We start from the raw sequence: 27,485 nt of genomic DNA, 5'->3' as shown, positions 1-27,485 counted from the left end.
TCCCTTCCTAGTAATTTCCAGCAACTCCATTCCCTCTGTGCAGCGGCGCCGATAAGCCTGGGAAGTCCCCGTGCTGCTGCATGCCCAAATTAGCCCTGTGTTAGTCCTTTTGCTAGTAAGCTTCCACTGATGGACTGGCTCTGCTGCCCCTGGGACTGAAGCGTCAGGTCTCATGGGAACCTCTGCCAGCACCTTCCTACGCCTCCCCAGCAAGGATGGGTGCTTCTGCTGCAGGCCGTGCCCCAGGGCGGTGGGCTCTGTGTGGCACACAGGGCTCCTATGGCTGTCCACGTGTGGAACGTGAGGGTGGCTGGCATGAAAGCGTTCAGCCAGCCCCGGGGACAGCCCTTGTGCCTGGCTCTCCCGGTGCTCTCGCATGGCTCCAGAGCACTGTGCATGGGGAGCCCTCCCCATAGGCACCCACAGCTGTGGTGGGCACATCCAGGGCTCCCCGCTGAGCCTCTCGCCGTGGGTGATACTCACTGTGGCTTTGGCCACGTGCCACCCACGCCACAGGCAGCGTCCCCGGCAGGATGGCTGAACCTGCCCGCAGCTCTGGGGGAGGTCGCAGCCCTTGCAGCTCTCAGGATCTGAGCAGGCCCCCCCCAAAAAACGTGCCACCATTCCCTGGTGGTGGGGCTCATCCCTGGGAAGTCTGTCCCTGGCTAAAGGACTGGCTTGCATCTTCCCTGTCCCCTTGTGAGTGGAGAGCTGATGAGGGAGGCGGCGGGCATGGCGTGGGGCGTGAGATCCAGAGCAGAGCGGGGCCCTGCCACGCGGCGGGGCGCTGCTCCCCATCTCCGGTCAGGGCTGGCAGGGCTGGGGCACACATCCCTGCGTGTACCACAGACCCGTGGAGCCCCTTGGCCCCAGCACCACGGCCCTGTGTGGATGGCAGGGGATTTGGGGAGACCCGACAGGCCCTGGCACTGGGGTGCACAGCAGGGAGGCCATGCCATGCCCAGCACCAAGCCCCTGGTTGGGGGGTGCCTCAGGAGGGGGACTATGGGGACCTGCTGGGTGGCTTGAGGAGACCCCACAGGATGGCAGGCCAAGGTCCGGTGCCCTGGTCAGGGCTGGAGCTTGGACTGTGGCGGCCCCGAAGGCCCCCCGCTGCAGGGGAGTCTGTCTGTGGGACCCTGATGGGCTTTGGGGTGCCTCGGGGTGGGGGGGAACCCATGCTGGGGGGTCCAGGCTGGGGCGGCTGGACTGGGTGGGGGGGCTGTCTGGGGGTGCCTGGGCTGGGGGGATCCACTGTAGGGGCCTGGACTAGGGGTATCCAAGCTGCGGGGGGCCGTGCTGGGGGACCCGGACTGGGGGCAGCTAGCGAGCGGTGCAGGTGTGCGGGTCCGGCCCGTCCGCACGGGCTGTGCAAGGGGCGGCTGGGCAGAGCCATTTCCCTGACCAAGGGCTGCGGGCGAACTGCGAGACGGCCAGGCCCCCGCCAGTGTGGGACCGACATGGCCAAGCTGGGTGGGATGGGGTCCAGAGGTGGAAGGGCAGCTTTGCCCAGGAGAGGGGCAAGGGGTGGCCACAAGTCCACGGCCTGAGGGCCCCACCATGCCGGCAGAGGACAGCAGCTGTGTCACATGGGGTGTCACAGCCAGAGAGAGCCTTGTGTTACACACACACACACGTACAGAGCCCGGTAACAGGGACACAGACACGCACACTGCGGGCTGTGCCCTGTGTCTGTCCAACCCCCCCGGCACCCCCACACAGCACAGGGCTCCCCACGGCATGGCACGGCCAGCCCCGCTCGTGGCTCTGTACACACGCGTGTGCCTGACTGCAGCACACGGCTCTGCCGTACCGGCGCGCACAGCCTGGGGCACACGCTCCAGGGCACACGCGTGCACAGCTCTGCAGTACGCACCTGGTGTGGCACACGTGCACGGGCGCAGAACGTGGCTCCGCAGCACACGGCTCCGCAGCGCACACATGCACGGCTCTGTGGCGCACACCTCTGCGCACGTGGGTCTGCGCGTGCACGCAGGGGTATGGGCAGGGAGCCATGCTTGGCCCCCCCACTGCACCGAGCAGCGTGGGGGTGCTCCTGTGGGTGCTTCTCCCTCCGAGACAGCCAGTGACTTCCATGCGCACAGGAACCTGAGGTTTCCCTGCCATACATGGGAGCACTCCCGCCCTGTGTGCAGCATCGTCTCGCCCCATGGAAGCACCGCCGCTCCTGCGCGCACACCCAGCAGCCTCTCACCGTTGCAGGTGTCAGAGCCCTGGCACCAGCACCCCTCTCCCTGCAATGCTCACATGCAGCGAGCTCTGGCAGCCCAGCAGACCCCCATGACCCCAGCCTGCAGCAGCAGAGCCAAAGGGCAGGTCAGGGCTAAATGTCCCATGGGCGACCACAGCCACATGTGCTGTCCCCGCTGCTTGCTGTTCGGCAGGGCCAGGGTCCCAGCTATCCTGAGCAGAGGTTGTCTGTCCCTCTGTGGCTATTCTGGGGCTGCCAGTTGTGCTGCCCGCAGCTCCTGCACTGGGGTTTCTGCCTGCTCCCATTCGTGGCAGTCTCCAACCCATCTGACTTGGGTGCTGGCTCCACATTTCCCTGTTCTTTGTCACTGCCTGTGTGTGCACGGCAGAAAGCCGCAGCCACAAGCCTTCCTGGACCCTCCCCCAGAACCCCTCTGGGAAAGCTCCGCTGGGCAAAAGAAATCTCAGCAAAGTAGTAGTTGAGACAGCAAAGAGTTTAACCATGCACCCGCACTGTTCCGCACACAGGTTTGTCACCGCTCTTTCCTGCCCATAATTGAGTTATGTGGAGAGCGAACTCTCACAAGTGCCCAGGCCATGCCTGCCCCAGGAGGCAGAGCTCGTTCCTCTTCTGGGGTGGGTGGTGCTAGTGGTCCTGGTGGTGTCTCTTCTTACGCTGTGGGCCTGTGATGACGGTGGTGGTGATGGTGATCTTGTTCACGGTCAGCCCTCCTGTGCCGTAAGTGTCGAGATGTGCTTCTCGTTTGTACTCGGAGACTTGCTTGGTGGAGAGGAGCTCCCACACTGACACCCTCTGCTCCTGGAACTGGCCAAAAGTAATGTAGGAGCCCTCGGACTGGAGGAGATCCACTGTCTGCTGGGGAAGGCTTGCAAGATGCCTTTCTTTGCTGTCTGTCACAATGCTGCTGGTGGTGCTGACCAGTTCCTCAATGGTGAGTGTCCCCGCACGATACAGCTCCAGGAGCTCCTGTCTTTTCTCCTCAGGGATGTAGTCAGAGAAGAGCAGGTCCCACACAGAGACCTGCCTCCCCTGGAACTCATCCATTGACATCTCGACTGTGGTGGACTTCAGGGTCTCTTCCCAGGTCCTGTCCTCCTGCAGGTAGGTGTGCTCAGCTTCTGCAACTGTCGACTCTGCTCTTGGACTGCTCGCATTTGCCAATTGCTCTGCCCTTGCTGCTTCTGCCTTGGTTACGATAGTGCTGACAACAGTTTTCACCTGCTCAAGGGTTAGCTCTCCTGCCTGGTACAGCTCCAGGAGCTCCTTTCTGTTCTCCTCTGGGATATACTTGGAGTGGAGCAGGTCCCACACAGAGACCTTGTGGCCCTGAAACTCCCCAACCTCCATGTCGACGGCTGTGGTTTTCAAGGCTGTTTCCCATGGTTCTTCTTTGGGTGAGTCGTCATCCTTCTCTCCTGCTTCTGACACAGTGTCCTTGTCAGCAGTCTTGACTGCAGTTAGGAATTTCCTGCCTGTAGATTCTTTTTTCTTAATGAGAGTGGTGACAACAGTTATCATCTGCTCCAAGGCCAGTGTCCCTGCACAGTACAGTTCCAGGAGCTCCTGTCTTTTCTCCTCAGGGATGTAGTCAGAGAAGAGCAGGTCCCACACAGAGACCTGCCTCCCCTGGAACTCATCCATTGACATCTCGACTGTGGTGGACTTCAGGGTCTCTTCCCAGGTCCTGTCCTCCTGCAGGTAGGTGTGCTCAGCTTCTGCAACTGTCGACTCTGCTCTTGGACTGCTCGCATTTGCCAATTGCTCTGCCCTTGCTGCTTCTGCCTTGGTTACGATAGTGCTGACAACGGTTTTCACCTGCTCAAGGGTTAGCTCTCCTGCCTGGTACAGCTCCAGGAGCTCCTTTCTGTTCTCCTCTGGGATATACTTGGAGTGGAGCAGGTCCCACACAGAGACCTTGTGGCCCTGAAACTCCCCAACCTCCATGTCGACGGCTGTGGTTTTCAAGGCTGTTTCCCATGGTTCTTCTTTGGGTGAGTCGTCATCCTTCTCTCCTGCTTCTGACACAGTGTCCTTGTCAGCAGTCTTGACTGCAGTTAGGAATTTCCTGCTTGTAGATTCTTTTTTCTTGATGACAGTGGTGACAACAGTTATCATCTGCTCCAGAGTTAATACCCTTTCACGGTACAGCTCCAGAAGCTCCTGTCTTTTCTCCTCAGGGATGTAGTCAGAGAAGAGCAGGTCCCACACAGAGACCTGCCTGCCCTGCAACTCACCAGCTGGCACATCAATGGTGGTAGACTTCAAGATGTTATCTAGTTGTGCATCTTGGGTTGAAAAATCATCTCCATTTTCCTCTGCCCTTGTCATTGCCTTGTGTGGACTTCTGGCATTTGCCATGAGCACGGCATTTGCAGCTTCTGTTCTGTTTATGATGGTGGTGACCACAGTAGCCACCTGCTCTGTGGTCAGTATCCCTGCTCTGTACAGCTCCAGCAGCTCCTGCCGCTTCCCTTGAGGGATGTATTTGGAAAAAAGCAGATCCAACAAGGAAATGTTTTGCCCCTGGAACTCACCAGCAGTGACATAGATGGTTGCAGACTTTAAGGACTTTCTCAACTGTTGCTCCTGGGAGTGTATATCCTGAACTGGTTGTGATGCTTCCACCTCGTTGTTGGGTATAACTGTGGATGAGCTCAGATCCCCGTTTTCCATTTCTGCCTTGGTGATGATGGTGGTGAGGATGGTGATCATCTCCGGGATGGTGACCATCCCTGCCTTGTATTTCTTCAGCAGCTCCTCTCTCTGGTGATCAGGGACGTAGCGGGAGAAGAGGAGCTCCCAGATGGTGACGCTCTGGCCCTGGAAGAGCCCCACGTTCACGGTGGTGCGGGCGGCCTGCAGGGCTTTCCGGGCGTCCTTGTTCAGCTGGTAGAGCACGGAGCCCTTGTCCATCACATGGAGCATAAGGAGCCCTGTGTCTGGGTCAGGTACGCAGCGGCGGAGGAGCTGTGTATAAGTGAGGTTTTCATGTGTGTTGGGGTCGAAGCAACTTCTCGTTTGATTCTTGGGGTTAGAAAGAAACTGGCACATCTCCTGGTCAAAGTAGCCGCGCTGGTAGGCCACCTCCACGGGGAGGCGGTGGCTGTTGACGGGGTCGATGATGCCACCGGTGGCGATCTGGGCCTCCAGCAGGCGGATAGCGTGCTCCTTGACGATGAACTCTTTCTTCATGGCCTGGAAGAGAGAGATCTTGTGTCCTGTGTACGGCTCTGTGTACCCTGTCACGGCTCCCTCTGCCGACAGCAGCTTCTCATAAAAATCTCTGCCTACGAGTCCTGCCGTCAGTGCCTCTTTCACCGATAGTTTCTCGTTCCTCACAGGGTCGGTGAGGAACCCTGAAGCAGCCTGTGCCTCCAGCAGCACCAGGGCCGTACCTGGTGTCAGGAGCCCCCTCATCATGGCATCATAGATACTTATCTTCTTATTCATAGCCTGGATGAAGACTCCAGCTATGAAGTTACTTCCACCCCCACCCATCTCTTTGTGTCCACCTGCAATCAGGTTACTTCCCATGTTGCTTGACTTGTTGTTCTGAGGGGGTCCACTCATCTTCTGCATTGTCTCTGGGGAACAGTCCTGCTACTGTGGGGCACTGTGTTTGTCTGAGGAGAGAGAAAGAAACATCTTGGTAAAAGACACATATATTCTTATGCAGTTTTCATGGCATGTGTGAAGAAAGCCATCTCCCTGGATGTGGTAGCAGGAGCCCAGAGAGAAGCCGGGAGTGGGGCCTGGGGCTTTGCTGCCATCCTCCTCTCTCAGCAGCAGTCTCGGGGCCAAGAGTACCCCTTGCCCAGCTGCCTCTCAAACAGCAGATGAGAGCTCTCTGGAAGCAGCAGTGACAGCCCGGCCAGTGTGTTTGCCTGTTTGGCATGCTGTGCACCTCCCAGCTGCAGTGGTGGGCTCTACACATCTCTGTGCAGCTGGTAGGCTTGGCGCAGAGATGCAGCACTCTCATGACCAGAAGGCGCAGAGATGCAGCACTCTCACGACCAGAAGGCGCAGAGGTGCAGCACTCTCATGACCAGAAGGCGCAGAGATGCAGCACTCTCATGACCAGATGGCACAGAGATGCAGCACTCTCATGACCAGAAGGCTCGATGCCTACGCCAAAGAGCTCCCGCACTCAGGGCAGGAAAACGGATAGTGCCGTGAAGGGGAGCAGGCGAGGGAAGCGGAGCTGACCAGCACCTCAGGTCCTGGCAGGCGGAGAGGTTTGAGGGCCATGTCACAGAGTGAGAGATATGCACTCTGCAAAGAAGCGTTATATCAGCAGCATGGATAACTTGGCCCCACTCTGGGCCCCCAGGGAGCTGCCTGCTCTCCCAGAGCCTGACGCTGCCTCAAACCTGTGGCCTCTATGACTTTCCTCTTCTGTTCCTGGCTGACACAACCACTGCTCGCTTTTGGGCTGATGCCACAGGGTGCCAGCGGGAATCATGGCCACTGCTCACCTCCCTGTTCCCTCAGTACTGGCTCCTGTGCTGCCCTGGGGCTGGCAGATTTGCCTGGGGGTCATTTGACAAGCTCAGGTTGTGCCAAGAAACAGCAGTGACTTCCTGATATGAGTGCCACCAGCGACTATCCAGCTGCAGAGAGGTGCTGGCTAGTGCTGCAAGTCATCTTCTGCTCTTGTCCACTTAGACCACGCTGCCTGGCTTCGTGCTGGTCACGGGCTGGCTGCGAGCGTGGTGGGACACTGCCAGCACCGAGCAGGGTGGCAGGCACAGCCTGGCTCATGGCTGTCCGTGGAGATCTTTCTTCTTGCTGTGTGATCCCACACCACCCTGGCATGACACAGGACGTGGAAATGGTCTTAGCAACAGATGAGTGGCTGGTAAAATCCACGTGCAGCAGTGGGTATGAGCTGGCAAGAGACCTTCTCTCAGGCTGTGTTTCTGCTGCAGTTGGGATGTGCCTTGGTCTCTGATTGTTCAAAGGCCACTGGGTTGGCAGAGCCCCCAGCCCCCATCCTGTTACACTCTCCTGTCCTCCAAAAGTGGGGTCTATAGCTGCAGGTGTGCTGGCACCGCTCCTGACCCATGCTGACTTCTGAACTGTGCATGGGCATTGTCTGTGGGACGGCTAGTCGGCTGGTGCCAGACACCATCCTGGGGACCATTCTAACCAGTTCCAGCAATTGGGGACAAGGGCAGAGTCCATGGGAGGGTTTGTCTGACTGAGTGCTCTCTCTGCAGCGGGGTCAAGGTGCTCTCTCCAGATATTTAGGGAAGCTGCTCTAGGAACAGGATGGTAGAGAGAGATGCTCTGGCTAAGCCCTCTGGCACACAGCCCTCCGGACATCCTGCGTCAGGCTTGCTCTGGACCACAGTCTGTAGCCACCGCAGGCTGTCCTCCACAGACTTGTGTGATCATGTCTGCGAGTCCAGGTCTGGCATCAGCCTCTATAACATCCTGTGGCAACAAGGCCTGTGATTTAATCACACTTTGCAGGGAAAGTATTTTCACTGGGAGCTTCTAGCTCCTGTGCTGCGGGCGGTCATGAATGGTCAGTCTTTGTTATTAGCTAATTGTTATGTAGGTAAAATGGTAGATAAAATTACAGATATATATAAATATATAAAAATAAAGATTAGACAGTAGTGAGGGACTAAGAGCAGGTACCTCAGGGAGCCTGCTGTAAGTGGCTGCTTGCAGTGGTCTCTCCCATTCAGGCATGCACCTTGCAATTAGTGTGACCAGTCACAGTCAATCCAGCGGGTACCCTCGCCCCCTCACCCATAAAAATGCAGCACCGTAAACCAAGATGCCAGTTGCACTGCCTGAAGTGTTTCAGAGGAAGGCAGCTGTGCTCTCGAGCAGACATCAGAACAGCCATGCAGAGTCAGGCCAAGGGTCTGTGTAGTCCAGAGTCTTGTTTCCATCTTGAGCCTTAAGTGGACAACAGGGGAAGGATGAAGAATGGGGCAAGGTGTGTAATATTTCCCTGGTTTCTATGTCAACCTCTGACTATTTTCAGCTCAGTGGATTTCATGAGCTGGATGCATTTTGGGTCTGTGTAGTAATCCTTGAGGGATGTCTCGCATGCTGTCACCCGGTCTGTTCTGGAAGCCCTGTAAACTTTCAGCATCTACAACATTGCGTGGTGATGAGGCCACAGACTTGTAAAAACAGCAAAAACGAAACCCAAAACATTTCCTTGGGAACACCCATCTCCCATAAACTACAGTGACTGACGTTAATGATATGTTTAACTCATTATCAGGGTCACAGCTTAATTCTCCAACTGTTTACCTAACTGGTCTAAAAGTTTCTGAGTCATGGCTTTTCACCCATTTAAATATTGGATTGATGCTGCTGTAGATGGATCACGATGGGGGAGAGGTTTTTCCCAGCAGTCACAGACCAACCCCTGCCTCTTTGGGGACCCTGCCCATGGCTTCAGGCTCTTGTCTACAGCCAGCAGCTCTTGTCCAACCTTGTGGCTCCAGCCCTAGAGAGCAGCTTCGCTGCTTTCCCCTGCCTGCCTCCACTGATGCAGCTGAAACCTCCCAGGAGGTGATGGGCTGGTTGTGCTGCCTGCTCGGGTGGTGCTGGGTCCCGGACAAAGCGGAGTGCTGTGGTCACGCCCTGGAGCAGGCGACACCTATGTAGGACATGGATGTCGTGTAAACACCCTATACTGGAAAGACGTTGCCCAACTGCAAGCTATCATTAGCTGGTCTCTAATCAGACCTCCTGATGCCGGGGCTTGGCTGTACACGCAGCTCCCGGGGCAGGAGCTGGCTGTCCTTTCAAGCTGTCGCTGCAGCCCAGCCCAAGAAGCCCCAGTGGAAGCGGTTTTCCAGCCGGAGTGAGCAGGGGTGGCCCGGCAGTGCCGTGGTCCCAAGCCCTGCCTGCGCCCCAGGGAGTGAAACCACGTCAGCCCCCCCCAGCCTGGCTCTCTCCTCACAGCCTCCTGCTGCCGGGCTCCCAGCCGAGACCCACCGCACAAATCGGCAGCCTGCTGCCTCGGGTGCCTGCAGGCTCAGGCAGGTCCCATAGCTCTGGTTGCTTCCTTCTCGTATCCCAATGTCCTGATCTGCTCAGCTGGAGTGTTGAGGACACAAAGCGCATCGTATGGAGCAGCAGCTCCATCCAGCCCTGGTGCCACTCTGTCACTTTGTCCCTTCTTGGAAAAGACCGAGTCCTGCCTGGAGACCTCCTGCTCACCAGTCCCCTGGGCCTCAGCAGCTGCCCTCTGAACACTAGGTTTTGGGGTAGAGGCAAGGTCCCCACATCCCTTGCAGGCCCCTGGTATCTGCACGGAGGGTGCCATGCCGAAGCGGGGCTGTGTGGTGGCCCCGGTGTCCCCTCCAGACGGGCTCTGTCCTACCTGCTGGACACGTATCCAGAGCGGCTGGCTCCTCAGCAGGCTCTGGTCCTCCTCCTCCCGCCGCCTCTCAGCCAGGATGAGCAGCTGAGGCAAGCTCCCAATTTAAATCCTTCCCTTCCCTGCCCCTAGGGATGACACGGTGGCCCTGCCCTGTGCTGAAATACAGGAGCACAGCTGAAATACTGACAGCCGACCACCGCAGCACAGTGTCACGGCAGCCCCAGCCCCAGGAGCCCAGGTGGGGTGGCAGGGGCCGGGGCACAGTGACCAGCTCCGGTGTGAGACGTGGGGCACGTCTTTCACCAGACCTTGGGCGAGTGATGGCTGTGAAGGGTGCAGAGGCATGGTGTGGCTTCTGGACTCTCCGCCACCACCTTCTGCTGACGGGTGCCCAGCACGACTGCTTGTGGACTGCCCTGCCCGCGGTCCTGGCTGCCATGGAGGTCTCCATGGATCTGGGCTTGTTCAATCTGCCGTTGCTCTGGCTGAGTCCCTTGGCTGGGGAGCTGCAGCCCCCCTCCTGCAGCTGTCCCTGCTGCCCAGCCGGGACAGAGACCGAGCCTGTCCCTCACGGTGGCCATGCCTGGCACCAGAGCTGTGGTGGCTGCTGGCGTTGTTTGCAGTTGCATGGAGTGGGTTGTCAGTGCCTCCAGCTGAAGCAGCCCCAGGATGGAAACCTCTCACGCTCCTGGTGAGCGGGGAGGGCCAGCCCCATGCTGTGGCCAGTGTCTGCCCAGGAGCTTGGGGCACACGGTCAACCACTTGCTTGCAGAGGGCTTGCACCAGCTGACCAGCTGGCAGAGGCAGGCTCATGGCTCTGGCCAGCTTCAGGCTGAGCGGGGCTGAAGCTCAGTCCCATGTTTGGGTCCGTTTCTGTGTCGGCGTAGGATGGGCCACATCCCATCAGACTGCAGCCACAGCTCTGGTGAACGGGCTTGCCTGGCGCCCGCTTCCAGAACAAGGGTGGTTTTGGTTGGATTGTTCTGGTGTGCAGCCATTTGTGTAGCTGTGTATGTGCTTGGGTGTTGACTGTGTCTGTGGCTGAGTGCATTTGTGACTGCGTATGAGCTCCCATCAACCTGCACGTGCGTCTGTGCCTCGGCGTGTGCGCGTGAGTGTACACGCTCTTGTGTGACTCTGCGCGTGGGCGACTTCATGCGAGTGTGTGCACATGTGACAGTGTATGTGCAAGGGAGAGACGGTACATATGCTTGGGGGAGCCTGCATGTGCAGCTGCACATACACGGGTGTGTGTGGCTCGGGCCCTGTGTGGGTGTGCATGACTCGGTGCCCCTGTGCAGGGGAGGTGCTGCCTGCCCCTGCCCTTCCTTCCCTGGGTGTCCTGCTTTGGGTGCACATTCCTGCCTGCGTAGGTGCTTGCCAGACTGGATGATCAGCACACAGAGACATTTTCCCTCTGACTCACTAAGGTCGGTTTGGCTATGGGGAACACACCTGGGCAGGAGGTCCCTCTGTTCACAGGGGTGAAAGTGAACACAGGACCTGTTTCTGTTGTCTCTGCTCCGTCCTCAGAAGTCCTTCCTTGCCTGACACCTATTTTCAGCCTGCCTTATATTTGCACTTCATAATTGCAACATAATTGCAACTTCACTAATTGCACTTCACTGTAGGTTTGGCTATTCCGGCTGGGCTACCGCAAAAGCTTCGTTCTGGGCTGCATCCTTGGCAGGAGCAGAGCGCAGGGGGGTGCAAATGGTACCTGGCCTGGGCCAGGCAGGAGGATCCCATCTCTCTCTTCTCTCAGCAGCCTGCTCTGTGCAGCACAGACCCTGCGTGCAGGCCTGGCCAGATGAGCACCCGCAAGGCAGTGTTGATTTGCTTTGCATTGGTCCCCCCACGCTCCTAAGGCATGGCACAGCACTGACCATGGCCAAGCAGGACGCTCCTCCGAGCTGTACCAGTGACACTGGACCACTATCTGGAGCCAGCCCAGCTCATTTAGACACCTCTGACGTGCTGTTAGTTGGTGGCTTCCCTTGAAGGTGCATTACTTTGTATTTGTCAAAACAGAGGCTGTGATTTATCTCCCCACAGTGGATGCCTCCAGCTGAGCTGGAGCCCAGGTCCCTTTATAGCCGTGGAGAGCACATCAGGATGCTCGCCAGAGCCCAGAGCATGACTCCTCTGACCACTTGCATGTCTGCCGTAGGATGTGTCCGCAAAGCAACCGCCAGCCACATGGACCTGCTCTCCCTTGGCTGCCCGGGGCAGCTGGGTGACCCAAGCTGCACACAAACATCACCTGCAGTAAATCAGCCCTGAACGTCATCTCCTCCTGCACAGGGCTCCCTCTTCCCTGACAAGGACTGAGTATTTAATCCTAGACTTCCCTCCCTAGCTCTTAGCCTGTTTCTGGGATGTGACAAACCCTTTTCTTTTTGACCCTGAAGCAGCTTAGTTCTTTCCCTATCTTCTCTAAGGCACTGTCAAAGGCTTTTTGGAGATGGATTAAGTGAGCTGAGGTCTTCTATATCCAATACTGTATCCAAGAGGTATTTCCCCAGGGGATTCGGACAATGCTGCAGGTGAGCCCTGTGCCTGAGCCTCTGTGCCTGCCAGCTCCTGGAGCCACCAAGGGGGCTGCACCCGCTGGCACAGGACAAGCTGGCCCTCCACAGTCCTGGGGCTCACCTGCTCCTCTGCAACCCTGCCAAGAAGGGCTGATGAAGGAGAAGGGTGCCCACAAGTGCATCTCCAGGCAGGTGCCCGTTTCTGTGTCCCGTGGGTGACTCCAGCACCTGCACACCTTCCCCAGGGAAAGGGAGTGTGGCAGAGACTGCACTGAGCGTCTCAGCTTCATAAATCCAATCCCTATGCTGCAGAGCTGAAACCCTGGTCCTCCTGGACAGGATTGCATGTGTGCTGCATGCCGGACCTTGGTCCCATCTAGCTTACTCACTGCTTTGGCCACCTGCTGTCAGACACACAAGATGTGCATCTCCTCCTGGCCCTTGTCTTTGTCTCTGTGGCTTAGGCTGAAATCCTCTCAGCTCCATCCCAAGGCCGCCGTGCACTGGTGTGTTAAAGGCAGAGGGACACTAGACCCTGCCCAGCTAGGCAGAGCCTAGCTGGAGTGTTGCGCAGCTGGTCCCTGGGTGTGTGTGACTACGCTGCCTCCAGACCTGCCTCCATCCCTTCCCCCTGCTCCTGGGGCTCATCGTTAGGCTTGAGACTTAAAGGAGGGCTCCTGTCTCTCTCTCTGCCACCTGGGAGCATCACCAGCATCTTACCTGGTGTACCAGGTTTGCATGGCAAGGTTTTGGTAGCAGGGGGGCTGTGTGGCTGACTTCTGTAAGAAGCTGCTAGAAGCTTCCCCCATGTCCAACAGAGCCAGTGCCAGCCGGCTCCAAGACGGACCCACTGCTGGCCAAGACTGAGCCCGTCAGTGACAGTGGCAGCGCCTCTGGGATAACATATTTAAGAAGCGGGAAAAAACCTGCTGCTGCTGCACAGAAGCCAGAAGAGAGGAGTGAGAATATGTGCAAGAAACAACCCTGCAGACACCCAGGTCAGTGAAGAAGGAGGGGGAGGAGGTGCTCCAGGTGCTGGAGCAGAGTTTCCCCTGCAGCCCATGGTGAAGACCATGGTGAGGCAGGCTGTCCCCCTGCAGCCCATGGAGGTCCACGGTGGAGCAGATATCCACCTGCAGCCCATGGAGGACACCACGCTGGAGCAGGTGGGTGCCTGAAGGAGGCTGTGACCCCGTGGGAAGCCCACGCTGGAGCAGGCTCCTGGCAGGACCTGTGGCCCTGTGGAGAGAGGAGCCCACACTGGAGCAGGTTTGCTGGCAGGACTTGTGACCCCGTGGAGGACCCACGCTGGAGCAGGCTGTGCCTGAAGGACTGCAGCCCATGGAAGGGACCCATGCTGGAGCAGTTCATGGAGGACTGTCTCCCATGGGAGGCACCCCACGCTGGAGCAGGGGCAGAGTGAGGAGTCCTCCCCCTGAGGAGGAAGGAGCGGCAGAGACAACGTGTGGTGAAATGACTGCAACCCCCTTTCCTCGTCCCGCTGTGCCGCTGGGAGGGAGGAGGTAGAGAAAATTGGGAGTTAAGTTAAGCCCGGTAAGAAGGGAGGGGTGGGGGGAAGGTGTTTTAAGATTTAATTTTTATTTTCTCATTATCCTACTCTGATTTGATTCGTAATAAATTAAATTCATTTTCCCCAAGTTGAGTCTGTTTTGCCCATGATGGTAATTGGTGAGTGATCTCTCCCTGTCCGTATCAACCCACGAGCCTTTCATTATATTTTCTCTCCCCTGTCCAGTTGAGGAGGGGGAGTCATAGAGCGGCTTTTGTGGGCACCTGGCATCCAGCCAGGGTCAACCCACCACAGCCAGTGACACTGATGTCATGGGCCCCATTCCCCATTCTCCTGGCACTGGAAGGCACCAGCCCAACTCCGACACTTGGCATTAGCAGTTGCAGCCAAGTACTGCTGACCACGAGGCCTCACAAGCAAACAAGGGGCTTGTTCTTGACCATGGAGTCCCAACTGCAAAACTGGAAATGACCTGCAAACTTGGAAACAGAAGAACAGCGTAAGGAAGATGGCATGTCAGTTGTCCGTCCCTTGGGGAAGCTGATCCTTAGGCCTGCTCCCAGTCTGCACCAAGTCCTGGTGCAGAGGTCCTGGAGAGGAGACCTTTCAGGTCACCCCCAGCCTTGCTGCTCCAAGTCCCTTGGCAGGCAGATGGCATGGACTGTCTTAGTGGCGTGCACACTGTGTGCTTGCTTTAGCTGCACAGTCTGTGAGAGTGCTGGTGGAATACCTGCGAGTAATTAGGAAACCGGTGTCCTTGCTGAGCAATGCCCATTGTTTACCCATTTTACCTTCTTTCTCTGGAAGACAGCTGATTTGCCACTGTAAGCTGACACTGTACCTCTTGTGATTTGAATATGATCAGAGGTTTTTGAATTGGGCAACAGTTCCTATTTTGGTTTACAAGCCAAAACACAATGACCTCACATTTCTCTTTCCTTGAAGTGCCAGGAGCTGGATATTTGTGAGAACACAAATGAAACTGCACTCAGGGTGTCTCGAGGAGGAACCTTGACTTATCACTTGGTGTCAGGCCTGGGGAGTTAACTGACCTGCAATTGCCCTGGCTTCCCCCTTCCCAGACAGCCTGACCAGCAGTACGGACCTCCTGGGACTTCACAGCGCTGCCACTTACACCTCACAGACCCATCGTCCAGCCAGCGTTTCTGGCCGCGCCACACTGTGAGCTCTGGTAGGGGATCTCTGGAGGCATCACCTCCTCATTTAGTGACTTGACAACCGGCTGCCGCCCTTCCCCTTGGGTCAGATGCAGGGGATGTGGTTGGCACGTACGCGAGTCAGCCGCGGGAGAGGCTGGGAGCAGCAGAAGTGCAGCAGCTGGTTCAGCTGGGGTCTCCCCCGAGCAGCCGGAGCTACGCTGCCTGCGGAACCCCGAGTCAGCTGCTGCGGCACTCACCGCGCACGGTGGGCTCTGCGGGGTCTTCGAGTGACTGCACGTCACGCGCTCAGCAGAAGGCAGGGAGGGGACAGCATCACGGTCTGGGGAGAGTTTGTGTCGTGTCAGGATCTGTACATGTGGCACTGGGTTGCCGGGGCTGCCACCCAGCTGCAGACAGCTGTATCTGTCTGGCCTCAAAGCTGTCGGGTATTAAAAGGGCAGATGGCCTTTACGCTAAAAAGAGTTAAAGGAAAACCAGGGGGTGTCTGAAACGCAAGTATACGCTGCCTCCACCTCTCTAACTGCCCCTCACTACAGCTCTCGGGAGACCAAAGCCGGGATGCAGACCCATGGGATGCCCCGGTCCTCTGCTGTGCTCAGTGACTCACCAGCTGGTCCTGCAGCTTCCCGGGAAGCCTGGCATGGAGACGCCTGGGCTCGGGTATCTGCAGCCGGGTGGCTCAGCCTCACCTGCCGGAAGGTGTAGGTGTCCTTGGCTGAAGCAGCCATGAACCACATCAGAGAGCTGGGAGATGGCTTTCTCAAGGATGCTTCAGCAGTGGGGTGTTTGGGGAATGTTGTTTTACTTCAGCATTTGATTTGGGAAGCCTCCTCTGCCAGACCTCGGGTGCTGACACCACTGCCTTCCAGCCGGTCCCAGCAGCGTCGGTCCCTGCAGTCACGCAGCTGAACCGCTGGATGTATGGCTGCCGGTGCTGAGCGGTTCAGGGATCAGTGCGGAGGGTGATGCATGCAGCAGGCAATAGCCTCATGCCTGACGTGGAGAGGGCAGCCCCTGTGCTCCGGCAGCCCTCCAGGGACATCCATGCATGGGCAGCCCCTGCACACAGCAGGGGACAACATTAACCAGAGAAAATCAGCAGCACCCAGTGCCCCTGTGCCTGATGTGACCCACGGTGTGGAGCTCGTGCACTGGGATTCCCGGCGGCAGAGGTGTTCTGAGGCGTGGAGCTGCCCGTGTGCTGTGTGGGTGCTCCTGGCAGGTGTGGAGCTGGCTCAGGACCTGCAGAGCTGTGTGAGCCAGCGGTGTTGGCCCCAAGGGGAACTTCACCTTGACTGCAGGTACCTCACGCTGTCACGCCTGCTCTGCCTGCTCTCACTCAGCTGCCCTGAGAAATGAAATGCAACACAATGCACTTTTGAAGGAAAGAATAACAAAAATGTCCTCCTTCAAAAGCCGCAATGAACCAGCCAAGCCCAGCACTCAAGGGATGGGCACAGGCAGGCAAATATGGACAAACAGAAAAGACAAAAACCCAATTTTATTCTGGCTTGGAGATACATGATTGCATAACTCTGCTCTCTGTGGGAGAGAAACTCTCAAGCATCTTCTACCCTGACACGTGATTCCTGGGAAACGGGGATCGGCAAGACTTTTGCTGGTGCTTCAGGCCACCTGGCCCGCGGCAGGGGCAGGGAGGAAGATAAGCCGGGGTGCTGGGATGGTGCCAGGGATGTATGACGTCTGCAACTGCTTCCTGCCACCCTTTCCAGGGAACCTGCTTATTGTTTGGTTTCCCAGCTTCCCGGCAGAAGAGTTTCCCCCTGCAGCTCCCGGGCACAGCAAGGGGAAGGATGCATCCTTATGAACTGGCCCAGGTCCCCGCACCCACACTCCCGTCTTCCCCCGAGGGCACATCGGGAGATGGCACAGGCACAGCTCTCTGCTCGTGCAGCTCCTGCTTCAGCGGGGCCCACGAGGCCCCTCGACACACCGCAGCCCATGCAAAGCAGACCCTCGGCCGTCAGGATGTCCGCAGAGCTGACCTCGGGGCACCGTTGGGATGTGCAGAACTGAATGTAGCTGGTGGGGTCTGCCCTTCGGTCCATCTCCCAGCTGGCAGAAAACACAGCTCTGCTGCCCTTCTCTGAGAGTCAAGCATCTGTCCTCCCCTCCTGCTCATCCGACACAGATGATGGATGGTGGTCACTGGCAGAACAGCCTGCTGAGAGCAGCGAGGGAAAAATCTTGCTCCAGAAATCATTGCTTGATGAATGGGCCCCCCGTACCATGACTGCTCTGGCTCTGGGCTGGCTGAGCCCGTACGTGCCCCCTCCTGCTCAGCCTACCACCACCTGTGCGGCACAGCGGGATGCCTGCCCACCAACACCTTCGGGAAGACAGCAACACGCACACGGCCACTGCTGCCAGACCAGACACAGGCCTCCGGGGATTTGCAGCCGCCGTGCTGATTGCTGCAGTTCACGGTGCTCGGCCGAGCACTCCCGAAACGCGCCCACCATGGCTGCGCACAAAGCAAAAGCAGATGTCCCTCTGCCAGGACCCTGGAAATCCAGGAGGTGCTCTGGGACATGGGGCTTGCTGTGCCGTGGAGAGCCGGGGCACGGGGTGATCTGACTGCACCCCTCCATCAGAAGGTGCCCAGGGCTTCCCCAGCAGGTCCGCTTTTGGCTGCGGGCAGGGAGGGAGGTGGGTCTCTACCCATCTACGCCGTCAGCAGAGCCTTCACTTCTCATGTTTACCCCTTTCAGCTTTGCCAGCAGCTGATCTTTGAATGTGCCATGGGGCACTGTCGGGGCTGTTGGTTGGGTTGCGTATACTGAGGTTACAGAACAGCCCCAGGGCTGCTCGATGTTTTTTTGGCTTTGGCCAGTGAAGGTGCAAGAGCTGCGAACTTGGGGAGGGTGGAAGGGGGTGAGCACAGCCCCCACAGACCGTGGCATGGGGTCAGTGTGGGCAGCTTCCACGTAGGTGATCAGGGCTACAAACCCTCACTGCAGGGGACAGGGAGCTGTCAGTCGGTGCTGTGGCCAGGACCAGCCAAACAAGGGTGGTCCAGCACCGGCAAGCATGTGGCTGAGCTGGGTGGGGAAGGCTGGTCCCACGCAGGACCCTCTGTGCCCTAATGGGCGAGAGGTGCTGGGATGCTGGCACGGGATGGCTCCTGGCTCCTGGCCAGGCAGGATGGCTCCCAGCTGACTCACACGGTTCTTGTCCTGCAAGGTGGGTGTCAAGAGCCAGAAAAGTCCTGGCATGGAGGCAGTCCCCACGCGCAGGGGCCAGGGAGCATGCAGGGGGCTGTGACACCAGAAGAGGCCATGGTTCACCCTGTAATGGTGTTGGGGGCAGCTCAGAGGGGCTTGGGAGGCAGCCGAATGGCTGAGCGGGTAGGATCCCTGGATCTGCCCTGGCCAAGAGGAGGACAGCTCCAGGAGGCACAAAGCTGTGCAGCAATCGTGCAGCCCTGGGCTGGCGCCAGGACCCCGATGGTGGTGGCCAATAGGTCAGCGTGTGGGGAGGTGCATGCTGCAGGACTGGAGACCTGACCACGCGTGAGACGGCGGGCGAGAGGGCAGCTGAGAGCTCAGGGGGAGAGGACTGCAAGGACCAGGACGGAAGGTGAGGAGGAAGGCAGGGCAGGAGGCAGCATGCCACAGAGGGCAAGTTACACGGGCTTCGGAGGCAGGCAGGGGACAGGCATACCTGGCTGCTCGCAAGTGCTTTGGTGTCCTGGAGGCCACAGCTCAGCACCCTTCGGTCCCAGGGGCCAGCTCCTGGTGCCACCAGAGCCCCATGTAGCTCGTGCACGGTTCCTGCGTGTCTGCGGCCATGCCCTGGGCGCGTGGTGTGCTGGACCACGGCACAGCGCAGCTCTCCCAGTCCAGGGCAGGCGGCAGCCACGGGGGTACCGTGCTGCTGCCAACGTAGTCGGATGTTACGCCCAGCAATGCGGCCGGCCGCCTGGGGTCCTGACACCGGCTATTCCTGTTTGCTGTCGTAGAAGAAGTCAGGTTTCCAGGAAGAGTAAAATGGACAAAAAGGGAGGAGAGGCTTTGAACAGGTGGCTGAAAAAAGGCCAGTGGGAGCTGGCCTCCCAGGAAAGGCCACCCACCTTCCATCATGGTCGCAAATAAAACATTTTGGGCCCTCCAGCCTGAAGTGGGATGTGGCAGGAAGGTGGGTGTGATGGTCATCTTAACAGCTTTGGTGTCTAATTATCCACCATAAGTGTTAATTACTGCCTGGGCATGTTCCTGGAGTGTCCTTTGCAAGGTACTGGTTCAGCATGGTGACCAGGGCCATACTGGTCCACAGGTGGAGGAGAAGACAGCCAGATGAGGCTGTGGCATGTCCTGGAGTGACAAGAGTGCTGCCATGCTTGGGCTGGAAGGCATGGACCTCAGTGATGGGCAGGTGAGGTGTAGGGGCTGGAGCTGCTGGGGCCACACAGTCCATTCTACTCTTAAAAAAAACCCCAACAGAAAATCAGGATCATAGAATAATTTAAGTTGGAAGTGACGTTCAGAGGCTGTCTGGTCTAACTCAGAGCAGGTCCAAACAGATCTCTGCTCAGGGCTGTGTTCAGTCAGTGTTGATCACCTCCAAGGGGAGGGAAGGGACCTATGGAGATCCCACCCCTCTGCTCAAAGCAGGGTCAGCCACAACCAGGCTGAGGTTGCTCAGGACTATGTCCAGCTGGGTTTTGAGTATTACCAAGGATAGAGATGCTGCAATCTCTTTGGGCAACTCTGCCAATGTTTGGCCACCTTCACAGTAAAAAAAGTGTTTCCCGATATTCAGAGGGAACCTGCAGTCCTGTCTTGCCTCTTGTCCTGTCACTGCACACCACCGACAAGAGCCTGCCTCCATTTTCTTTACTCCCTCCCTTCAGGGTTTTATATATGTTGATGAGATCCCCCTAAGCCTTCTCTTCACCAGGATGAACAGTCCCAGCTCTCAGCCTTTCCTCATAGCAGAGAAGCTCCAGTCCCTTCAACATCTTTCTGACCATTTGCTGGACTGCCTCCAGTATGTCCATATCTGTCTTGTCCTGGGGAGCTCAGAACTGGACCCAGTACTCCAGGTGTGGTCTCACCAGTGCCGAGTAGAGGGGAAGGATCACCTCCCTTGACCTGCTGGCAATACTTTGCCTAATGCAGCCCAGGAGAGCTGGCGGCCTTCTCTGCTGCAGGAATGCATTGCTGGCTCATGTTTAGCGTCTTGTCCACCGGGATGGCCAAGTCTTTTTCTGCAAAACTGCCTTCCAGCAGGCCAGTCCCCCGTCACCGGTTCCTGGGGCTGTTCCTCCCCAGGGGCAGGACTCGGGATTTCCCTTTGTTCAACTGCATGCGGTTGCTTTCTGAAGCTGAGCAAAGGGAAATGCAAAGTCCTTGCTCCCAGAGTGCTCTGTAGCCACTGTTGATATCCTCCAGGTCACTGCTGGCAGTATCATTGGTGCCTACATGAAAGGGAAGCAAGAGCTAATAGTCTGAGGGTTGGACAAATCTTGTCAGTCTCTCTGCAGCATCCCAGATCCACTTCCATCTCTGTGAAGACCCTGTAAATCTCCTCATTTTCCCTGATGGTGCACAGCCTGCTCAGATGCCCCAGGCACTCTCGGCAGTCCCAGACCTTGATGGCAGCATCCACCCTCTGGAGCTCTGGGCTGAGGCCTCCGTTGCACCAAGGGGATTAGCACCAGTCCGTGCAGGAGCGTGTCCTGCAATGCATTAAGAACACCGCTGCTGGGTCTTCAAGAAGCCCTCAGCAGAGATACTGGGCACTGTCATGACAACAGCTATGACTCCGGCTATGTCCTTGCCAGCTACACTCTCCAGTGGACCCAAAGGCACCAGCAGCAACTCCCAGAACAAGCAAGAGCAGAGCCAGGACTGCTGTGCAAAAAGCATCGCTGCCAGCACCAGCCCTGGCAGTGTCCCTGCACCATCCTGCCAACTCCCCACCAGCCACTGAGCATCTGCTTAGAACCCCTGTTTGCAGAGCAGGATCGTGCCTGCTACAGGATGACTGGAGCAGCCATCACCTCCAGCCTGGCCACTGGAGCGCAGTACTGCCCAGTACAGACCAGTACCACCCAGTATGGTCCTGCCCAGCTGCTGGAGCCCAGCCAGGGTCTCTGCACAGGCTGAGACATGGCTGCTGTCCTCTCATTTGGAGGTTCAACCAGCAGCAAAGCTGCACATGTATCCCAAAGACACGCTCCTGCAGAGACACACAGAGGACACTGACACGGCTGGTCAGACACTGCCACAGACAAGACACTGCCATCAGTAGCACCCACACACAGGACCTACTTCACGCACAAGCACAGGCAGCCACGTCCCCTCCTCCTCTGGGGCTGGCAGAGGCAGGGGGTCACTAGTTCAGACACAGACATGACTCTCTCTGGGTTCACAAGCACAGGCACGCTTGCAGATCCCCCGAGTACCAGCATAGACCCTCTGTCCGCCTGGCACCTCTCGCCCATGGGTCCTCATGGTCTGGCACAGCTTGAAGCTTGCTGGTGAGGACCCCCACCACCACCACACCAGGACTGGGGAAGATGCTCACCACCCCCCCACCAGCCAGTACCAGGCACACAGGCTGTGTGACCCATGGTCCCGCTCCAGCCACCAGCACGGGGACACCCACTCACACCAGTCCCCCTCAGTAGCTGGTTTTCGGGACACAATCTGTGGGACCCTCCCCAGATCCAGAGAGCTGAGGCCCCTCCAGCTGCTGATGCTGAGACCCTCAGGGTTACATCCATACCAGCTGCAAAGTCCTGGTGTACCTGCAGTTTCTTGATAGCCCATCAATTAGTGCCACTGACCAGGTTTGTTTCTGGTTATTGTCTTCGTTAACACTAATTGGTCAGGTTTTATGTCTCTGCATTTGCCTCCTTTCATTTCCTTATCATCTCAACAGAATCACCGCCTCCTGTATCATTTATTGATCAGGTTTACCCCTGTATGTTCTTGTTGATGGCTCCTTTGACTAGATACCCTAAAAGGAGCAGGTGCTCTCTTTCTGCACCACCTTACGCCACCAAAGCTCCGCTGACCACCAAAGCTGGGCCACTGCTGAGATCCTAGTTGCAGCCCCACCAAGGAGCCCAGTCTCCTCTTGGGGTATTATGTGGTGCCTTTGGATGGACACAGCTTGTGTGTGTCATCCTGGCACGGGCATGTTCCCTGCCTAATCCTAATATTTGATTTATTCTGACTGCTGCCGAGCACGCATCCAATAATGTGTTACAATTCTTGCTGCTGACCAGCAACAGCTCAGAGCTGGGTATGTGGACACTAGGATTGCTTCTCCCCTTGTGTGCCTTTTTACCTACCTTGAATGTAATCTGCTATTTTTACTCCAGTCACTCTGTGTTGCTTGGTCTTCCTGCAGTTTTTGCAGCTGGCACTTTTCTTTACTAAGCTGAATAATTTAATACCATCTGCTCCTTCACTGTTCACAACATTTCCCAGACCGAGTCTGCACGTGTTAAACAGCCCAGCTCTCAGCATGGGTCCCTCTGGGCCCTGCTGGTGACTCCCTCTCTGAGAAGGCGGCTCACTTTTTCTTGTCTTTTCTTTCCTTTGAGCCTTTGCAGCTTTTGCCTCCATGACATCCCAGCAGCAACTGCCACAGTTTAACTATCTGCTGTGTGCAGAAATCTTTCCTGCCGTTTCCCCACAACCTAGTTCTTAGGGAAAATAGCAAATATTAGTTCCCTGCTTGCCTTGCCCACGTCATTTATGTTTTTATGTCCCTGCTCAGGATCTGCCCTTCCTCCTGACCGCAGAAGACACTATCTACCTAGCTCAGTCTCTGCACAGATAGCCACTGCCCTTTAAGTCTGTCTGCTTGCCTTCCTCTCGTCCTGCTCCCTGGAGCTGGGATTTCGGTCCAGGGTTCTCTGTTGGTGTATTTGTGACTTTGACCCACCTCTAAGCTCGCTGATAACAGCCCCACGCTGCCACCAGCACACCCTCCTCTGCCGCTCCTGTGCATTTTTATACTTTGGCATCACAGTGTCCTGGTGAGCCTCCTCCCAAGAAGCCCATGGCATGCCAGTGTTTCATTGAAGATGAGGCATTCCGGTTCCTCAGCCCTATATATTATATTTATCCTGGTTCTCTACTTTTTTCTGTATTGTGTTTAGACAAGATTCTGCTGCTTCAAACTGTGCTTCCCTTTTCCTTTTCTTCATGCTGGTTTTCACCACATCTGAATGGTGCGAGTTTGGCCTCTCCTTTGCTTGGAGATGCAAAACTTTTATGACAACATCTTTTCAGCTTCTCAGCCCCATTTTATAAATTCATGTCTTTGCTTTACTATCTGACCTCCACGTGGTACCTGGACCGTTTCAGGGAATGCTGTCATAGAGGGCCTGGTTTTCACCTTCCTGCCTGAAGCGTACATTTTAATGCCAGAACCTCTTTCCTCCATCTTTTTCTGTGTGGGGCCCAGGGTCACCGTCTCTTCCCCAGCACTTATTATGAGCCTTTCCAGAGACCTCTGCCCTGCAGGTGAGTCACAATGCGACTCCGGGTCACAAGCCCCAAATTTTGTTTTGCCTCAGCTCACTCTCTGGGTGCCCTCATCAGGGAGGACCGTCACCACCACAACGTTCCTGTTAGGCATCATTGCCTGCTCTGGGACAGGAATTTCCCACAGAGATACTGCTAGCTCCTGGCTGTTCAAGTGCGTGGCTGTCCAACACGACTCCTGAAGTGAGCCGTGATGCTCCATATGGCCACGGAGGTCCCTGATCCCCCGCCCGGGGATGAACTGACTGTCTTTAACCAGGCTGCTTCTGCACCTGCGCCGTAGCCTCCACTCCAGGGCCAGGCTAACATGCTGCCCAGGAAGGCTGCTCCAGCCGCAGGATGACTCTTCAGTGCCGCCTGCCAGTAACCTGCCGAGGAGAGCTGTGAGCTGCTCCCCGCGCAGTCCTTGGGAGGTCCGGAGCAGCACAGTGGGGACGGCAGCCAAGCTTCGTGAGACCCTACCCTGTCTTCCTTTCCTTAGAGCGTGCTTTTCATCCTGTGCAGTCCTCCTCCCATTCCTGATCTCTGTGTGAGACTGGCTTTTTCTGTATCCAGTGCCATGAGGTAATAACAGCCAAGCTTTGTGGAGCTTACCCTTGGCAGATGATAGTCTGGCCCAGGGCTGGGAAATTGAGAACTTCAGAATACTATGAGGTTTCCTCTTGGTTCCTTTTCTCTTGTATATCCTAGTGGATATATAAAAAATAAGCCACTAGCTTTCAGTTAGGTTTAGTTAAATGGCTTTTGGCTAGGTGTGTAAGACCAAAGATCCTATCAAGAAATGGCCTTATAGCAGCTAGGTTTAGTACGAACATGGGACAGCTGTCAGAAAGAGCTTATCACCAGAAAAGAGACCCTGGAAAGGGGAAGGGCTAAACCACAGCTGGAGGGCTGCAGGCATCCATCCTGCTCCACAGGGATTGCTGGGTGTCCATGGCTTTGCTAGCAAGGCACAAGCTAATGGACAAGAAGGCTGGGAAATGGGATACTTGGAGATCAGGTGAAAAGTGTGGTGGAGGTTGAAAGATGTGGAACTAGAGGCTGAATAAGAGAAGACAGTCTGAGGGCAAGGGGTATGGGCAGGAACGTAAGAATGGCTGTGATGCAACAGGGCAAGATTCCATCCAGGCAGGTGCTTTCTCTCGTGCAGCAGCCGGCAGCGAGCCCTCTTACGCTGTAGCAGCACACAGGGCTCCAAGATCTCGAGATGGCACAAGGCTAGAGTGTGTGAAAGACATGGCTTGGACATTCACCCTGCATCTGGCTAAAGCATTTTCTAATCCGTTTCGAGGAAAGAACAGAAGTCTGCAAGATGAATACGAAGCCTCTTGCTTGACATGGGAGCCTGAATCATCAAGGCCCTCTGGAGATGGCATTACAGCGTCTGCAGGTTGGTGCGGGAAGAAGCTGAACTAACCCCAGTACAGAGTGCAGTGAGGCCTGAGAGCTGTAAAACTTCCCCGTTATGCTCTGGCACTTTGAGTAAACTGTGGCATTTCTGGTGCTTCCCCATGTTCATAATGCAGATGGTGGTAGGACAGTCACAGTTATACCAGCCCAGAGCAGAGGGCCGTGTCTCCACTATGCTGTGGCCAGCTCTGTGGAGTCTATCAGAGTCTACACTAAGTATGTACTAGCAGTGCAAGTCCGTACCGACACCTCCCTGACCCTGTCTTCCATCTTCTAGCAACCTGTGACTGAGGGACCTCCTGAGACAGAAGCGTGTCTTTGCATTTAACAGCCCTCAGTGGACTTCCCTCCTATTAATTTGTCCCACCACTTTTTGGGCCCATGCAAATCTCCAGGCTACACAGCAGGTTATGGTAAGGAGTTCCACGACTAATCTATGCTTGTTTACAGCTATCATCAGCTGTAAAAGCTGTGGCAAAAATTCCATTTTCCAGGACACTACTGGGTTAATTAAGGCAAATAGCCTAAGGTAATGCGTTTAAGGAGAGTAAGTTTCCTCCTATTAAACAGTAGTAGAATTATTCTACTCTACGGCAGAGTGGCTCTGGGGCTACCTCCTCTCCAGGAGTGTGGCACATGGGCTGAGTCAGCTCAGGACACAGGATGGCAAAAGGAGCTGAGAAATGAGCAGAGGCCCCAGCTAGAGGGAATGGATGCTCCGCTGCTGGCTCCCCTGACCGTGGATAGATAGACTAGAAATATGGCACGGCAATGTACACTATGGGCTCTCAGCTCCCGCATGGATTCCCACAGCACAGCTCTCTATAGAGGCTCCATGGAGAGCTGGGGAATTAGAGGGAGGAAAAGCAAGCATGTGAGTGAATTGAGAGACCAGACCACTCTAAGCTGAGAGTGTATGTAGTCCAGACACCCCCAGAAAAGCTAGACAGGCTGAGGCATTAAGAGCAAATGCAGGTAATATACCCCAATGCAGTAAACACCTAACACCAGCCTGACATAGTGCCTACCTGGAAATCTGGTCTCCATGTAAAATTCAGATTTGAAAACCTGCAACTCTAATAATGGCCTGCAAATCTGCTAGGAAAAAAATGTTGTGATGGGTTAACCCTGGCTGGACGCCAGGTGCCCACCAGAGCCGTTCTATCACTCCCCCTCCTTCTCAGCTGGACAGGGGAGAGAAAATATAACAAAGAGCTTGTGGGTCGAGATAAGGACAGGAGAGATCACTCACCAATTACCGTCACAGGCAAAACAGACTCAGTTTGGGGAAAATTAACTTGATTTATTACAAATCAACCGGAGTAGGGTAATGAGAAATAAAACCAAATCTCAGAACACCTTCCCTCCACCCCTCCCTTCTTCCCGGGCACAACTTCACTCCCAAATTCTCTACCTCCTCCCCTCCAGCGGTGCAGGGGGACGGGGAATGGGGGTTACGATCAGTTCATCGCACATTGCCTCTGCCGCTCCCTCCTCCTCGGGCAGGACTCCTCACACTCTTCCCCTGCTCCAGCGTGGGGTCCCTCCCACAGGAGACAGTCCTCCACAAACTTCTCCAACGTGGGTCCTTCCCACGGGCTGCAGTTCTTCACGAACTGCTCCAGCATGGGTCCTTTCCATGGTGTGCAGTCCTTCAGGCACAGACTGCTCCAGCGTGGGCCCCCCACGGGGTCACAAGTCCTGCCAGAAAACCTGCTCCGTGGGCTCCTCTCTCCACAGATCCACAGGTCCTGCCAGGAGCCTGCTCCAGCGCGGGGTTCCCATGGGGTCACAGCCTCCTTCGGGAACCCACCTGCTCCGGCGTGGGGTCCTCCACGGGCTGCAGGTGGATATCTGCTCCACCGTGGACCTCCATGGGCTGCAGGGGGACAGCCTGCCTCACCATGGTCTTCACCACGGGCTGCAGGGGAATCTCTGCTCCGGCACCTGGAGCATCTCCTCCCCCTCCTTCTGCACTGACCTTGGTGTCCGCAGGGTTGTTTCTCTTACATGTTCTCACTCCTCTCTCCGGCTGCCGAATACCACCGTCCCAACTTTTTTTTCCTTCTTAAAAATGTTATCACAGAGGCGTTACCACTATCGCTGATTAGCTCGGCCTTGGCCGGCGGCGGGTCCGTCTTAGAGCCGGCTGGTATGGGCTCTCTCGAACACAGGGGAAGCTTCCAGCAGCTTCTTACAGAAGCCACCCCTGTAACCCACCCCCGCTACCAAAACCTTGCCACACAAAGCCAATACAAATGTTCTTTATGCATAAGAAAACCAACCAGAAGGAGAATAAAAATACCACTCTCACTACAACTCATATGCCATAAAAGACATACTTCCATTCAAATGTGCAGGACGAAAATGAGGACAACATATTTCACCAAAAGGAACGGAGATAACCCAGGCTGACTCCAGCGTTCCTGAAAGATTACAGAAGACAAAGGCTTAATACGCTATACCACAGCGCTCAGGGAAGACATTTAAAAGCGATACCTGATGTGCGTAGGTTATTGAAAGGGAAAGAGAACAATAAGGAAATTTCCAGCATGAAATTAGAATTTAAAAAAATATGATTTAAAAAAAGAAAGAAAAATGCGAGCAGCAAACGAAATAGTCACAATAGCTAATATCTTCACCAATGCAATAATGAAAAAAATTGCAAAAGGTTTTACAACTATTTTCTAAAAATCTTAAGGGAATAAAGGCCA

At 56.2% G+C, this 27,485-nt stretch overlaps 1 protein-coding gene across 1 annotated transcript in view; it reads right to left on the bottom strand.

Annotated features, from left to right (window-relative positions):
- Positions 1-2,732: 2,732 nt before the first annotated feature.
- Positions 2,733-27,485, bottom strand: part of EPPK1 (epiplakin 1) — a 42,511-nt gene continuing 17,758 nt past the window's right edge. The window contains exons 2-13 of the mRNA XM_052786826.1: positions 27,114-27,197; positions 23,399-23,766; positions 19,054-19,276; positions 18,566-18,806; positions 18,019-18,142; positions 17,149-17,318; positions 16,686-16,909; positions 15,441-15,548; positions 15,070-15,251; positions 9,270-9,674; positions 6,440-6,505; positions 2,733-5,833 (exon numbers count right to left, since the gene is read on the bottom strand). Coding sequence (XP_052642786.1) covers positions 2,858-5,833; positions 6,440-6,505; positions 9,270-9,674; positions 15,070-15,251; positions 15,441-15,548; positions 16,686-16,909; positions 17,149-17,318; positions 18,019-18,142; positions 18,566-18,806; positions 19,054-19,276; positions 23,399-23,766; positions 27,114-27,197 — 5,171 coding nt within the window. The 3' untranslated portion in view covers positions 2,733-2,857. The remainder of the gene's footprint in view (positions 5,834-6,439; positions 6,506-9,269; positions 9,675-15,069; positions 15,252-15,440; positions 15,549-16,685; positions 16,910-17,148; positions 17,319-18,018; positions 18,143-18,565; positions 18,807-19,053; positions 19,277-23,398; positions 23,767-27,113; positions 27,198-27,485) is intronic.

The sequence above is a fragment of the Harpia harpyja genome, chromosome 5 (genome assembly GCF_026419915.1).
Source record: "Harpia harpyja isolate bHarHar1 chromosome 5, bHarHar1 primary haplotype, whole genome shotgun sequence".
In the NCBI taxonomy this organism is placed as follows: domain Eukaryota; kingdom Metazoa; phylum Chordata; class Aves; order Accipitriformes; family Accipitridae; genus Harpia; species Harpia harpyja.
Note: the sequence above shows the minus strand (reverse complement) of the source record. Positions and strands in the feature narration are given on the sequence as shown.